The 16,889-nt window shown below is 35.1% G+C and overlaps 1 protein-coding gene across 1 annotated transcript; it reads right to left on the reverse strand.

Moving 5' to 3' along the window:
- Positions 1-4,258: 4,258 nt before the first annotated feature.
- On the reverse strand, positions 4,259-16,372 carry LOC142339257 (beta-chimaerin-like). The gene is made up of 3 exons (XM_075389134.1): positions 13,394-16,372; positions 9,747-9,939; positions 4,259-4,964 (listed from the first exon to the last, which is right to left on the reverse strand). The coding sequence occupies exons 1-3, from the start codon at positions 14,063-14,065 to the stop codon at positions 4,435-4,437; spliced, it is 1,395 nt and encodes a 464-aa protein (XP_075245249.1). The 5' UTR covers positions 14,066-16,372; the 3' UTR covers positions 4,259-4,434.
- Positions 16,373-16,889: the final 517 nt, after the last annotated feature.

Here is a 16,889-nt window from a genome sequence, read left to right on the forward strand (position 1 = left end):
CCTTCATTTAGAGTGACACACCCATTTGACCTTATCTCTTTAAACTAAAGTAAACAAAAGTCAATTTCGAAGTGAGGAAGTCATTTTTGAGAGTGAGGTAAGTCAAGTGTGACCAAAACTTTAATCACGCGAATTAACAAAAAAAACTTGCTCCACTAAGAACGATAAATGACGTCACACACGCACTTCAGTTGAAATTGCATAAACAAATGAAAAACAGCAGATTTCAAGTGGTTGTGACGTCATATGGTCGTAACAAAAATTGCGACGAAATAAAAAAACCAAGAGAAGGCCAATAATAGCCCCAGCAATCATCGCTGAGCGGCTATCAAAACATTTTATCAAGTTTTGTTATAAATTGAGATCCCGAAATAACTATATCAGCCCAAATAACTTCATCAAAACAACTAGTACTTACTAAAACTACTTATGTGATATTTTTAAAAAATATTTGAGGCCAAATTATGAAAAAAAAGCTCTTAAAAACAACTTGCACTAAAAAACTGAAAATATTAAATTTTTTAATATTACAAAATCATATAAATTCAAAGAAAAAATCCAAAGGAAAAATTCACAATAGGCCAAGAAACTTGTCCAAAAAAGCGGCAAAAAATTAAGAAAAATAGTTCCAATTTTTGCCATTTTTTGTCATATTTCTGAAACAAAAAAAATGATTCATATCCACAAAACTGTAACCAATTGTTATCTAAAATTTACTCAAGTAGAAGGGGTCTTGTGAATGCCCATTTGAGCTAGTAAAACAAAACAATCGTCAAAAATACGCAAAAATTACACCGACAATCAGCAAAATGAAACACCTCCGAATTGACAATAAATTCATATGGATTTCAGAAACCTTCAAAGCCCTACCAGATCCAGTCTAAAACTAAAACAAAATCTTAGCCAAATGTCTTAACCCTAACAAAACTGCTTTAAAATGCCTCACGTGAACAAAAAATTTCGCTCGCTAACAATTTTTTTCACACCTCAATTTCTCGCTCTCTAAAAAACAGCGACTCCCTTTTCGTGAAAAACCATTCTTTTCGCTCCACTTTTCATTTTTTTCAGCAACAAAATCACTCCAAATTATTTCATGTGTTTCTTCGCGCTTCAAAATTCACTCCTATAAAATTGACTTAAAAAATGACGTCTCCAATACTCCTCTTCGCGTCTTAAAAAGACAGCGCCCCAAAACAATTCCTTTTAGCAGCCAATTAGACCTGTCTCTAATGAGATCAAAAGATCAGACAACAAAGAGTGCACAATACTCTCAAGACAAAAAATTCACTAAATTTAGAAAAAAAGTCTTTAAAACCACTTACAGTTAACTGAAACACTTAATTAGTTTCATTTATGCCTCAGTAAAAACCAATGATACTGTCACTATGAGGAACCCTGAGAAAAAATGGCAAAAGCAACATTCATTAAGGTTTTATAACAACAAAGTGTCGAAGTTGGAATAAGGAGCAATAACTGCCCGTCGACGAGTTCAATCAATTGAAAATAGGCGCCATAAGAAAACATAATTCATATTAATAGTGCTGGAGATGAAATACTTAAAACAGCAGTTGAATTGTTGCCGTGAAAAAAATTCGCTTTCAAAAACGTAAACATTGTTCAAATACCAACATCTCACTTTACTTTAAAGGTAATTAGAAAAATCACGTCTCAAACCTCGCTTTTTCGCTTTATTTACTTCTTTAACGTGATTTAAATCACCACTCTGAATTGACTTTTCACTGACGTGAAAAAGCGGGAAAATCTTGAAAATATCATCGAAAGAGACAGCACACCAATACAATCCAAATACTTTGGATTGTAAATGGGAGCGCTATAAAAGCCGGCTGAGGGCAATTTGATTCAGGAGCTGCAGCTCAAAAAACTTTTGTTTATATGTAAAAAGACATCCGACTTGGGTGAGATTCAAACACTAAACCTCCGGTATCTTAGCCTTACAGCCTTCACAACAAGCTACAATCACCGAACATAGCTGGCAGATTGCCAGAAAACAACCGCAACAACTTCGTAAATCTGCAGTCTCCAAAAAAACAGTAAGACAGACCAAAAAAATCTTCTTTTCATTAAAAGCTGATATGTTACATTTTGATTGAAAGCATGTATAAGTTTTTACTGCCTCTGTTAGCTGCTCTCTAATAAACTTCATTTAGAGTGACACACCCATATGACCCTATCTCTTTGAATTTAAGTAAATAAAAATCAATTTCAAAGTGCGGAAGCCATTTTTGTTAGTGAGGTAAGTCAAGTGTGACCAAAATATTAATCACGCAGATGAAAAAACTCGCTCCACTAAGAGCGAAAAAAGACGCCACGCACGCACTTCAAATGAAATTGCAAGAAAGAATAAACAAAAATCGCGACGAAGAACTAAAAAAATAGAAGGACAAGTCGTGACGTACAATTCAAATAATTATCATTAACTAAACAAAAGACTAGACCTAGAACGGACTTTTAATTAATTGGAAAAACCATTTCTGAAAAAAATCAGATCAAAAAAATAAAAACAGAATATCAATGTTAAAATCGCGCAAGTGAACAAAAAAACCACTAACGAGAAAACGAAATTGGGTTTAAACAATTTAACAAAAAACTAAGCCTAAAATGAACAATTAATGGATTGGGAAAACCATTCAGAAAATCCGACCCAAAAATTTTTTAAAAAACAGAAAAAATTACAAGTGAAATTGCTGTATGTGAACAAAAGACAATCAGCGAGAAAGCGAATTTCTGTTCAAACACCGTTTTCTCTCTCTACTTTAGAATTAGAGCAGAAAATTTCACGCCGCAAAACTGCTCGCCGTTTCGGCATGACAAAAATCACTACTCCAATTTGACTTCAAAAATCACAAAAATGTGTGAACAGATCTTAAAAACATAGCGAGAAGAATTCTGGAAACGACTCGTACAAATCTATTTAACGCCAATCAACTACTCATCAGACAAAACGTGCCTCCACTAATTTATGATTATCTCGAAACAAAACCATTAAACAAAAAAGTGAAATCAAGAAAACCAAATATGTTAAAAAATTAAAAAAAATGATCAAATTTTGTTATAAATTGAGATCCCGAAAAAACTCTATCAGCCAAAATAACTTCATCAAAACAACTAGTACTTAATAAAACCACTTATATGATTTTTTTTAAATTTGAGGCCAAATTATGAAAAAAAAGCTCTTAAAACCAACTTGCACTAAAAAACTGGAAAAAGTTAATAAATTTTTCAATATTACAAAAGCATATAAATCCAAAGAAAAATTCTTTTCAGCCAATAGGGCATCCAGATGCTCGCAAAACAATAGGCCAGTCATAATAGGCTAAGAAACTTGTCCAAAAAACAAAAAAGAAAAAATGCAAAATATTAAGAAAAAAATTCCAATTTTGGCTATTTTTTGTCATATTTCTCAACAAAAGATAAAGATTCATATCCACAAAACTGAAACCAATTGTTATCTAAAATTTGCTCAAGTAAAAGTTGTCTTTCGAATGCCCATTTGAGCCAGTAAAACAAAAATCGTCAAAATACGCAAAAATTACACCGACAATCACCAAAATGAAAAACCTCCGAATTAACATTAAATTCATATGGATTTCAGAAACCTTCAAAACCCTACCAGAACCAGTCTAAAACTAAAACAAAATCGTAGCCAAACGTCTTAACCCGAACAAAACTGCTTTAAAATGCCACACATGAACAAAAAATTTCGCTCGCTAACAGAATTTTTTCACACCTCAATTTCTCGCTCTCTAAAAAACAGCGATATGAACAAAAAACCACTCTCTTTTCGCTCCATTTTTCATTTTTTTTCAGCAAAAAAATCACTCCAAATTATTTCACGTGTTTCATTTCCCGCTTCAAAATTCACTCCAATAAAATTGACTAAAAAAATTGACTTCTCCAATACTCCTCTTCGAGTCTTAAAAAGACAGCGCCCCACTACAATTCAAATTCTTTGAATTGTAAAAAACCAAGAGAAGGCCAATAATAGCCCCAGCTATCGCTGTGCGGCTATTAAAAAAACTTTGCTGAGGGAAATTGAGATCACTCAAAAATGTTGGAGAAGCGTGATAAAGTCATTTGAGAAGTCAACGAATGTTCTAGAACAAAGGCCCAAAAAATGTCGAACAATAACTGCTTCAAACTTCGTTCGAGAGCAATTAAAAATAAACAGAGAACTAGTGGTATCAAAGTGATCGAAAACATTGAACGCATGAAGAAATTTTGGCAGGATTAAACTATGTCTCATTGTAAATTTAATTATTCCATTATTGCCACTCAGTGGCAAGGCAACAAAAAATGCTAAAAATATCCAAAATCTGAAAATTCATTGAATATATAACAGAAAGACAGGTTATATAACAGAAATTCCGGGAAATGAATTATCAAACTGATTGAAAACTAAAATCTATAATACCACTAACTAGGCGTAAATATAAATCTGGAATTCTCAATAACAAAACTGATCACTTCGTTCTGATATCGCATGTCAGCTAAAGAGCTGGCCATTTTCAGAGGCTGCGACATATCTTCACTAACAGCTCGCAGCAAACTTTGGCCGAAAATTGTGCCCAAATTATGACTGGTCATTTTATTAGCATGTGAGTGGGACGCTATTTTGTTCAAATGTTTCATAATTGTTTCGAAATTTGCGAAGTGGTATACGTCGAGTGACTGGATGATGTTGGAAACTTTTTCAAGCTTCAGTTTATAATCCATTTGTGGCGTGTCTCGAAATATCTCAATGAGGCTATCGTGTTGATCAAAATTGATAACAGGGACCGGCAGCGACCTTAGATATTTTTTGAGGTAGTTTGTCACAGTGTGTATGTCTGGAAATTGGGTGCTGTCAATTTTGGCAGCCTCTTGGTTCCTTTCGATCTCTTCTGTGATTTTGATGATGTCAGCATTGCCACCTCCAATGCGATAGATTCCCTCAATATGTTCCCCTAAAAACAGCAGACTGGTTAGGAGTCAAACCTCATAGAATTGCGTTGTTAATGCTTTCCTGCTCCTGGAAGCACAATAAAATCTTTCGTTAATTTCATTAACATTCTTTTAGGCTGGAGAAAACTCCCCTCAACTTCAAAATTGGACGGAAATGAGTTCGATTACGAAGAGTTAAAAAACCGTTATATGGATTTACTTCAAAAAATGTGACAATATTGCGCGAAACAAAATCCATTTTCCGACTCCGCTTTCTCTTTCGGTTTGATCATAGTTCTCCACGAACATTTCGCGTGGACAGTTGTACATTTTTGAAAATGAAAATCTATATCTGCCATCAGCAAGAAAATATCACCATTAATAAACTTGATATTAGTAAAAAAAAGAAGACATCCTGAGATCAATAAATTCTCCTTCAGTAATCGCAGCTTTTTCAAAACGGAAACCCTGAATGCGAAAAATCAAAGCTTCCCCAAGTTACAGCATCTCAAGTTAAAGCTTCCCGAAGTTAAGGCATCTCAAGTTGAAGCCTCTCGAAGTTACAGCGAATGGTTCTATTTTTTCGCTAACAAAGAGGATAACAACGCGTCTGCATAACGGATAAAGTTGATTACTATTGAATCAGGTTGCAGCAAATATATGCTAATAATCGTGGGCTATTCAACAATTTAGATAAGAATTTTTCTGAAACAGTTGGCTGTGCAAACAATTCATAATTAGAAATTATAAAGGAAGGTAAATAAAAGGTAAGGGTTGGGCTGAAATTTATGTGCGTGAGAATAATGGCAAAAGAGCTAAGATATTTCTGACCGAAACTCTTTTTGCACCAGATTACGGTAAAAACTTTGATGTCATTCAGCAAGTTAACAAGATTTGACAAAAAAATAGAGTTTGGCGAAACCGGCCAAAAGAATTACGAGTGATGGTAGAATTTTTCACTGATGCAAGAAAAAAGCTTTGTTAATGGAGCGCACAACTTGGTGACCACAAGGATAATATTGATAAATTTGAAGAGCAATGTTTATCGTCATCGATCTTAAACCAGGCATGAGAGACTGTGACATACTAACTTTCAGGATTTGAAGTAACTCTGTTGACTCACATTAAATCATGCTGACGAAAATCAAATTGATAAAACGAGGATTGGTTAAATCACATTTGATAGATGTGAACCGAAGAAGGCAAATCGTAAACCCGAACTAAAAGATCGTTGATAGAGCGAGCTGTCATCTTGATATTAATCATGTTGACGTGTTTGGACCAGAAACTCCATTATCAGTTGTTAATCATAGATACCCAATTTCCTGTGTGCACAGTTCCTTTAGATACTCAAGGGTATATTTGATGAAAACTGGCAGTGAACGCTTTCAATATTCTCAACAGTTTTGTTCTGATACAAGCACACCTCATACAGTTGCAAAATATAGTGCTAATTCTGCACCCTATACACCTGAGGAAAAAGCGAAGTAGGAAGAAAGCTGAAAGAAAAATTCATAAAAATGTCATGTTTTGTACCGCAAGTAGTACCAAAGGAATCGAAACCTACGGACAACTTACCTAAATGCCCCGATTGAGGAAAATGTTTATATTCATGAAACCGAGGGCTTTGAATAATTGCTGTTAATGATATGAAAGTAGTGTGAAATTGAAGAAAAGCATTTATGGACCCAAACAGCCAGGACTAGACTTCGATATTTTCAACAGTTTTGAACTCATTCAAGCACACAACTCACACAGTAGCAAAAGATAGTGCAAAAGAGCTTTCTTCTACCTTGTTTTCAAAATTTGGATGTGAAAAAGGGTAACATTGGAAGATTTAGCATCCTATACAGCAAAGTTGGGAGAAAGTTGAAAAAAATTCATAAAAATTCTGTTTTGTAACGTAACGAAAGTAGTAGCACAGTAAAAATTCTCCAGAAGAAGCGACAGCAACGGAAATTGATTTTGGTCATAGAAATGAAGCAGACAACGTTGATTTTGATACAGTTACAGAACACCCAACTGAGCTTCCCTAAGTATTGGCCGCTTCTAAACACTTTGCCGCAAATCCACTCGTTTAAATCAATGCACGAACGTTTCAATATTCAGCGCAAATTGATGAAATTTTGCGATATATATTCGTCAACATTTCGCAATGTTCTACGTGGAAAATGAGAAGCAATAAACAGAAATTCCTTTTTTCAAGTCAAGAATCATGCTTGGGAGCTTGTGCCTTCCACCAAAAATGTGAAAAACAATTGAAAGTAAATGGCATCTTGACAAGAAATATGAGTGATGGAAATATCGCAAAAGGCACATCAGGTTTTGTCTTAAAAGGGTATAGCGAACAGTATGGTGTTGGCTTAAAAGATATCTATTCTCATTCGACCAGATTACATGCCATACGTATTATGCTTCAGATAATTCCTAATATAGGTGGGTTTCCATAACAGATAGATATCAAGACAACTCACCTACATGCCCCGATTGAGGAAAATGTTTACATGATTCAAACGAGAATTTTGAATAATTGCTGTTATTGGCGAAATCAGCGTGAAATAGAAGAAAAGCATATATGCACCCAAACAGTCAGCACCAGACTGTTTCGATGCTCTCGAAGAACATTTGGAAACAATACATTTAGAACATAACCATTTAGAATATAGACTGCAGATTGCCGGAAAACAACCGCGATAGACGCTTGTGGCCTTCCATGAATTGAAAAAAAGACAGATTGACCACCAATCCTTTATTAGACCACTAGAGTTTTTGGTTAGATTCGGACTGTCAATTGTATGAGACACATACGCTCTAAGTAAAAAGCCCTAAAGCAACTTTTTCAACATTAATATACGAAATCAAAAACTCAAGACTCAGATGCAAACTAGGGCATTTACAAACTAGGGCAAACTAGGGGACTCACGAACTAGGGCCTATACGTTTGGCACTACTTAGATGCACACTATTGACGTTTAACTTGTAAATGTTCATATATTAAAATTTAATTGATCGCTTTCAGAACTCACTTTTTTGAGTGAGGCAAGTCGCGCAATTGACCTAAAAGCAGAACAAATGACGTCACACACACAATTTAACTGCAAAGCAGTAGAAACCATTGAAATTGAAAGCAAGAATAATCGATGGAGACGACGAATTAACCACGATGTCCCCAATAATAGCCGCTATCGTTTCGCAGCTATTAATTATATAACCATACATTTAGAACATAATGTCGGAAGAATTGCTCTCGAACGATAGGCAATACAATTTAAATTTAATTTGTGGGATGCAGACTAGATAAATTTTCCTCTATGGGTTAAAAAACAGTTGACCACCCTCCCGATCTCTCACCACAAGCACTGCCCACTCAGCTATCAGGCCCTTCGTATTGCTATGCTGCAATCAATTTTAATTTAGCAACAAGCTTTACTTCAGAGTGAGAGCAATAAAGATCACTCAATAGTGAAGAACGAAAGCGCGAAAAAGTCACTTGAGAAGTCAAAGAATGTTCTAGAAGAAAAGCGCAAAAACGGTCAAGCAAAAAATTGGCATAAAAAGACCGGCACGTTTACAATAATTGCTACGAGCTTCGTTCGAGAGCACTTAAACAATCCGTTTTAGAGGGTTGTATACCTGATCCGTGTCACTTCCTTATAGAATGGGAACGATAAGCATTTGGATACAAATTCTACTGTTCTGAAGATAATTTTAACTAAAGCATTGAGCTTAAATAGTGACAAGGAATGAAACCAGATTCTTCTAATGATCAAAATCAAATAAATCAGGAAAGGTGCATTGACTACCTTTTCAAAATTTTGGAAGAACTGACTGCACAAGTGTCTCAACTTCCTCTCGCAGAAAACAAGTTAACTAAATTTGCCAAAAAATGACAGCTCGTATCGATAGCACGGCATAGAGCAGTTTAATTGGAAGTCTTAATTATTCAGTTTTGCCAACCCGACCTGATCTCAAGTAGCGCGTTTCATAAAAGTTCTATTCTTGAAACACAAACTGGAACATTGGATTACCGCAAACGACGTCTTCGGATAAAGATACAAAATATCTAAAATTTCTATTTAGGAAAGCAACTTCACTGGATGACTCTTCATCTGGTTAAAAAAAAACTTTGATTGGGCTGGGAATATCTATCATCAATCGTAAAAGTACAGCGGATTTTTCAATTCAAATGTCCGCTATTTCTGGCGCAACCCGATGGGCACTCAGAATTGTATTGGTACATATTCAGCGGAGGTGCATGCGTTTCAGCAGCGCAAGAAATGATTTCCTTAAAGGGTCTTTAGAAGGAGCTTAAGTACAAAGTCCCTAGCCGACCTAAGATTTATGTTGACAACCAAGCATGTATCGCACTTAGTACGACAAACAAGCCAGCTGATTTCTCAACAAAAATTTCGGCAAGATTAAAACCCCAGAATTTTTAGAAAGTATTATTCTGGGTAGCTGAAAACAAAAATGTCACACCGAAAGGAGAGGTTTTCAGCTTTATCATTTTCGGATGCCAATCAGATGTCAAGTCAAATCCATTTTCTACCCAATCCTTCACACATTTACCAGAACTATCCGCGAAACATCATCCCATTATACAGCAAGAAAGCAATGACAGAAGATATGCGCTATTGATTTTTGCTTAACTAGATATATACGGAACTTGAATCTTACCGAATCCACATGTTTTTCATGAACTTACGATTTTTGGACACTACGGTCGCATAACCTATATAACCAGATTTGTTCGTAACACAGTTGTATTACCGAATCGTAAATAACTCGTAGTTACAAGTTCTTACCTTCCCTTCTTTCTATCTCTTGAATACACATTTGCACAACAAAGCACACGTGAGTTCTGAAAGCCATGCAGACCACAGAAAGGTCGCAGCCCATTATGATCTTAATTAGCTTCCGATCTGGTCTGCAATAGTCGCCCACTGACTCAACGCATATCTTGTGAATTGCCATTCCACACTTACTGCATTTCACGCCCTGTAACATTATTCAGAAATGGCTGGTTGCAACCAGCACAAACCTTAATGCTATGGCATTTCAATTGAACTAAAGACGAATGGCGCGAAATGGTCCAACCCTAAAAATTTAATTGGGGGTTAGAAAATTTACACCAGCCCTACCTTTTTCGTTAAGTCAATTTTGGCGACCGTTTTTTTTCCAGAGAGATAAAAAGGTATCATGTCAGAGCCCTTGAAACTGCGTCAATTGTTGAGAAGACCTTTTGATTTCTACAAGAAATCTTAACAGTTACTTTTTAACTGAACGACTTAATATGATTTCTGATAGATACAAATAGTTAACATAAATAAGCATAAGAAACCGCTTAGACTGAATAGAACATTTTCGGATTTATATATTTGCAAAAAATTGAGAACATAGCTGGCAGATTGCCAGAAAATAGCCGCAATAGCTTTGTAGATCTGCAGTCTAAAAAACAGTAAAAAGGACAGACCACAATAATTAGTCTTCTCATTGAAGGCTGAGATGTTATATTTTGATAACGAAACTGTATGTTATTGCTGCTTCTATTATCTGCTCTCAAAAAACCTTCATTTAGCTTCATTCACTTGACCTTATCTCTTTGAATTAAAGTAAAATAAAATTCAATTTCAAAGTGAGGAAGTCATTTTTGAGAGCCAGGTAAGTCATTTGTGACCAAAAATTTAATCAGGCACATGAACAAAAAAACTCGCTCCACTAAGAGCGAAAAATGACGCCACACACGCACTTCAGTTGAAATTGCATAAACGAATGAACAAAAAGCAGATTTGAAGTTGTTGTGACGTCATATGGTTGCAACAAAAGTCTTGACGACGAAATAAAGAAACATAGTAGGACAAGTCCTGACGCACGATTCAAGGACCTAGAACAGACTATATGTGAATTGGAAAAACCATTTCAAAAAAATCAGATAAAAACAAAAAAACAAGGTCAAAATGCTGCATTTGAACAAAAAGCCACTTGTGAGAAATGGAAATTTGGTTGCATTAAAAAACTAGGACTAGAATGAACTACGAATGGATTTGAAAAACCATGTAGCAAGAATCCGATCCAAAAAAATTGAAAAAACAGTGAACATCGAAGTGAAATTGCCGCATGTGAACAAAAAACCACTAGCGAGAAAGCGAATTTTTGTTCAAACACCGTTTGCTCGCTCTTTAAAATTACAGCAAAAAATTTTCAGGCCGCAAAACCGCTCGCTTTTTTGCTCCATTTCCTGGTTCGGCGTGACCAAAACCACTACTCCAATTTGACTTCAGAAATCATGAAAATGTATGAACAGATCTAAAAAAGACAGCGCCCCAGTACAATTCAAACTTTGAATTGTAAAAAACCAAGAGAAGGCCAATAATAGCTCCAGCTATCGCTGTGAGGCTATTAATAAATTGCGCTGTAGGAATGTTCGAAAAACAATCAAACTTAATAAATTTTTCCCTTGCTGTGCATATGTTCGACAGATGTTCCTTGTTGCAAAATGGTTAAATTTTCAGGCTGATAGTTATTAGGTAACACAATCAATTAATCATGGGAACACCTTTGAATCTCGAAAAACTGGGCCGCAATTTTTTTTATTTGCTCAATTGCTTTTTCGCACATAAAACCGCTCAAACAAAACCCTTAGTCGGTCATTTTTTGCACGTCAGCATCTGTATAACTCTTCATTATTTCGGAAAAAGTCAAACCTGTTTATGATAAAAATGAAAATTAACGTTGAATAATTTTTGTCAAAGTTGAAAAATTCAGGTTTCACAACTCTCTATTTTTTGAAAAGGAATGAGAAGCAATCATTTTGACTAGCTAAATTATCAGTATTTTTATTCAGGTGAATAACTATGTTGAATGCATATCAGGACACGGTTCGTTAATAAACATCTCTCAACTTTTCGGATTCCATTTTGATGGGTTGAACCATTAAGTGCGAAGGCACATTACTGATCCTCAATTTTCTATTCGAGATACATATATCATGCACTTCTGGTTAAAATACTAACTTCATCTGATTGTTAATAGATTGTCAGCTTAAATTCCAGTTGATACAAAGAGTAGATTGTTAAAAAGATCAGGATTCAGGAGAAACAGAGAACATTGCTAAAAAAGATCAAGAATCGGGAAAAAAACTATGACCATAAATAGCCTAAAGTGTAGTTACAAAACTTCTCCATAAATTTTAGATGAAAAGAGCATGAGTTTTCCACAATTTTGTAACAGTAAACTTAAATATTTGACAAGATCACAAAAATCCAAAAAATTCCTCAAATAAACCACTGCAACAAGGTGAGCAACATGAGTTCGCGCAAAGTTGAAACCCATCAAACCAAAAACCGATAATTTGAAATTTCTCTATCAAACAAGTCCAACACGATACACGCAATTCCAGTTATGATCCAGATTTATTGTTGCATTTTTTTTTTGAAAAAGAAAGCTAGGGATGTAACCATTTTGAAATTAACTCTTCGATTCGAGAAGCAAAAAAAAGTAAATTTACAAGCAAAAATTAGAAGTTTTCATCTCCCCGAAAATATGAAAACATTGAACTTTTTTCCAAACATGTTTTCTAGATTCAATCTTTTTGCATGTATTTAGAATTTCAAGTCTGGATTTTGAAAGTTAATTCAAAACATTTACTACTTCTACTTAAATTTTTTCAAGAAAAACAAATTAGAGTGCTAAAAAGACTATCAGGAAGTATTTAAGATTGGTGAATTATTCGACTTTACGCGGTTTGCATGCATGAAAAAACAGAACAAGAGAAAAGCTAAATATTTCTCAAGAAATGAAAACCCTGATGTGTTTATTTCAAAGATCGATTGTTTTCCAAAGCTTTTCAAGGTTATCTCTTTTACCTGTCCATAAAAGATATCCATCGGTCAAACTTGACTTGCTTGAATTTAACAAAACAGCGAGGCTTGCTTGAATTTTTGGAGTTTTGCAACATAATAATTTAAATTGTCCAAATTTAATTATTACAAGGTAATAAGTTTACAATACGAAATGTACCATCTGTTGACCAATATTGCTGTACGAACGAAAATTCTTGGTCAAAGGAAATTTTTTTTGCTTAATTGTTTTCAGATGTTTTAACGGGATAATTAAATACCAAGTCGTTTCGTTCGATCTCATTAAAAATCTTTTTTTTAAGATTATACAAGTATTATATAAAGTACCTTAGCGAAAATGAAACCTGAGAAAATGAAAATTGATCAATTTAAACTTCAATATCCCTTCAAAATTGAAAATGTCTTTTCAACATTTGATTCATTTTTTCAAAGACTTTCCAGTGATAGAATTAATGTATATTTTCGCAAAAGATATCGATCGACAGAAATAGGTTAAACAAATAAGTGAATTCTATAAAGTTCCTGACCCCAAATAAATTCGGAGGATTGAGAGAAAGTGGAATTATGAAGCAGTAATTCTGCATGTTCTTTACCTGAGAAACGAGTCCCCACATGTAATTATTGCACACAGCGCACCAATGCGGTCCAAAGAATGTTGTCACTCTAAAGTCATGTTTACTTTTCACGGGTTCCACTGCTGTAAAAACACCGTCAGCATCACCTAACAAAGCCATACTCTTTCTCTGCTTTATCTCTGATGATGCAGGTCGCTGCTGTTCAGGATTAGTTTTGCCAATTGGGGCAAATTGTGGTTCTGAGTATATGCTATGTGAAGCCGATTGAGTTCTGGAACTGCGTCGCACTGTCATTCGCTCAATTTGGCTACGACCGTACTTTTCACAATAGTAACAGATTAGACCATCGGCCACCAAGTCCTCGAGAGTTTCGTACAGTTTATCGGCCACATAATGATGCGCTCCGTCGAAATAAAGACGGAAGTTTTTAACTTCACCATCAAAAAGAAGAACTAACGTGTACTGTTTTCTTTGCCTAAGGCTTTCTCTAACAAGATAAGCTCCATTGCCATGCTTCAAAACTAACTCATCTGCATATTGACGACTAATAGTGCCATGAAAAACACATCCGTAATGCTTTGGTACGCTCGTGGTAACGTTAAAAAGACATGCTTCGTTTAAAACGGGGACAGGTTTTGGAGCTCTTCGTTGAAGGTGGTAAAAATAAAGATCTGGTTGGTCACTTTCCATTTCGGTTAGATAACCATTGAATTATGGAACCTGTAACGCCTAACTACCAATCTTTAACAAGCTCTCTGATTGAATTCTCATTTTAAATCTCAGTGTTGGCTGACAAACCATGATAAAACCGTACTCTGACAAATACAATAGAATCAAACAGAGCACAAGTCTTAACCTCTTACCAGCTTCAACTTTAGACAAGTATAATAATGTATTCGCTTTAGTTAAACAGTCAAAAAGCAACAAAAGTTTGACAGAGTTATTAATTATTATTCATCTCTAACGTTCACAGTGTAACAGTTCGTTTTCGTCACGCAACAACATCAATCCATCAGCAAAGCTTTGGGTTTAGAATTCCTTTCTAATTTCACCATATAGAAGCTTTTGACAAGAATTTACACAAACAGATGAGACAATAACGTTTTGACTTCTAGAACTAAATTAAATTATCACGAATTGTTGACATAGTTTAGCGCCACACGAAACAATTTCAAGCATTAAACTTTTGGTGGCTGTTGGTTCTTCAGAGCAAGCATTGCTGTTCAAAAGATATATTTAGAAACAATTTAAAATAACAGAAACTTAAATATCTTAATATTATAGACAGCTCCATAACAAAGCTATCGGCCACAGGCTCAAATCTAGTCACTCTTGAGAAGTCACATTATAAACAGGATTCAAGTAATTTTCAACAAATGAGTTAGCTTTTAAATAAGTTTACGGCATGCCACTGCCCACTTACTGAGATATTTAGGAACACATTAAGCACTGTTCCAGTTAAAGCAGCGGAACTCGATTTCACTAGCGAACTATTCCCCAAGAAATTTCTTGACTTTAATGCAGACTAAATAAAGCTCCTTCCACTTACAGTAATCATCCTTTGAAGAGATCACCATAGCTTATAACACCCCACTACAATTATATATATTGTAAGTTGGCGTTGGCGCAAGTTCACAAGAGCTAACTTAGCTGCTTGAGAAAAAACCAGCGGTATTTTTGAACAATTAAACTCTGAACACACATTTTTAAACAATTTTGCGATATTAAAAGGTATCAGTAAATCAGATGACTTCCTTAAATATTCTTCGGGTCAGGGTATGTATATCTATGAGCAATCAAATCGAAGGCCCTTACGATAAGCAATAAACATCGTCGGATGAATTGCTCTCTAATGACGGTGTGTGTGTGCGCGTCTGTGGATTCAATTTAATTAAGGGGTATAGCTAAGAAATTTTTTAAGAATTCAAAAATTCCGGATCTTTCCCATTATAGCCCAACACCCGATAATAGTATAATTATCGTAATGGGGGGCTATAGGTTATCTCACCACATTGAAATTCCGACCTCATACGGGTTTGAACCCCGACCTCCAGAATAGCAGTCTGACATCTCAACCGCCACTAAATAGTGTTTCATATGAATGTATGCTTGAACAATGGCATCTAGGAATCAAAGAGTTCCACTAAGACATCAGTCAAATGGGGCTAATGCAAGAAAGTCAAAGTGGATGCTGGTTCTGCTATCGGGTGCGAAAGGTGTCAAAAACGCAACTTTCAACTTTACACAGCAAGCATCGAAAACTGTTACTCCCGTCCGTTACGGACATTCCGGGTCTTTCGTTCAACCCAAATTCCAGAAACGCCGAAAAGAACATAAGAAACGCCTGGGACAAGGGTCACTTGAAAGACCGCAGTGATTTCGTGATTTGGCACGACACTGAACAGCTTCATCAGCCCTCACAAATGACAACAGCCCGTGTGATGTAGTGTAGATGAGTTGGTTGCCATTTTACAACGTCTTTCGGACAGAATCAGGGCTATAGTGTACTGTCAAAGGTATGGCGCAAAAAACATTTTAAAACAGCTGTAGAAATCGCGATTTTTAGTGATCCAATCAAATACGAAACTTTCAACTAAACAATTAAACGAAGTAAGCTTAAAATAAATTATGTACGGTTTTTAAAAAAAATGTCGATATGCATCCGCCACATCAAATCGAAAACCTATATAAACTCAGAGGTAAAATTTTGTGATATGTAAAAATACGTTTTTAATTTCCTTGAATGAGTCGATTTTAGTGATTTGCATTTTATTTTGCTGGCTTTTCATTATAGCGTTTTGTATTTTTTTATAACCTGACGATGATTTCAGAGTTCGAAAACGCTCGTAAGAAAGTTATTTAATGACGATCTTTTTTTAAAATTATTTGAACTATGGATTGTAATGTGTATTTTCGGTTGCGTTTGATACTTTATCTTTTTTATGTGCGAAATGTGTTTCTAATTCATTATTCCAAACGAGTTTTGTGTTCTTTTTAAGAAGCGGTCGACGTGAGTGACAACAAGATTAGGTATGAGGTTGTCTTAATAGTGTTCTGACCCTAAAAACGAAAGCAATTGTTTTAAAATTTTAGGTGCAGGGAGATAGATTTGAAATTGCTGAAATTTTTGACTCTAGTGGTGCAACTTCGGCTTGGCTAAATTTGATTCCTAACCATTCTACTTCAGTTTCAGTAAAGTGACACTTAGAAGGGTTTAATCAAAGATTAATCTCATCTAGTTTAATTGCATTGGCGTGAGTTGTCCAGGTCTAAATTTAATTGACCGTAAGCGTAATTCAAAACCAGTGCTGAGAAATATGGATTTTCATTCCAAGCGATTTAATTATTTTTTTTTGTACCGTGTCTATTTATATGTCAGTATGAGAAGTTTGGTACTTATTTCTATACATTAACTGATTCAAAATTTTCCAATCTATTGCTAATTTAACGGTTTTATCTCGTTTAACGGTTATGACAATAAAGGATATGAGGGATATGACGTTTTTATCGGTGG

Source organism: Convolutriloba macropyga, chromosome 5 (assembly GCF_964194025.1).
Source record: "Convolutriloba macropyga chromosome 5, txConMacr16.3, whole genome shotgun sequence".
NCBI lineage: Eukaryota > Metazoa > Xenacoelomorpha > Acoela > Convolutidae > Convolutriloba > Convolutriloba macropyga.

Excerpts from the sequence above, each read along its gene's own strand:
- LOC142339257 (XM_075389134.1), bottom strand. The coding sequence starts at position 14,065 with ATGGAAAGTGACCAACCAGATCTTTATTTTTACCACCTTCAACGAAGA. Across the intron at positions 9,940-13,393 it reads TGTGGGGACTCGTTTCTCAG|GGCGTGAAATGCAGTAAGTG; the intron begins GTAAAGAACATG and ends ATAATGTTACAG. Across the intron at positions 4,965-9,746 it reads AGAGATAGAAAGAAGGGAAG|GGGAACATATTGAGGGAATC; the intron begins GTAAGAACTTGT and ends TGCTGTTTTTAG.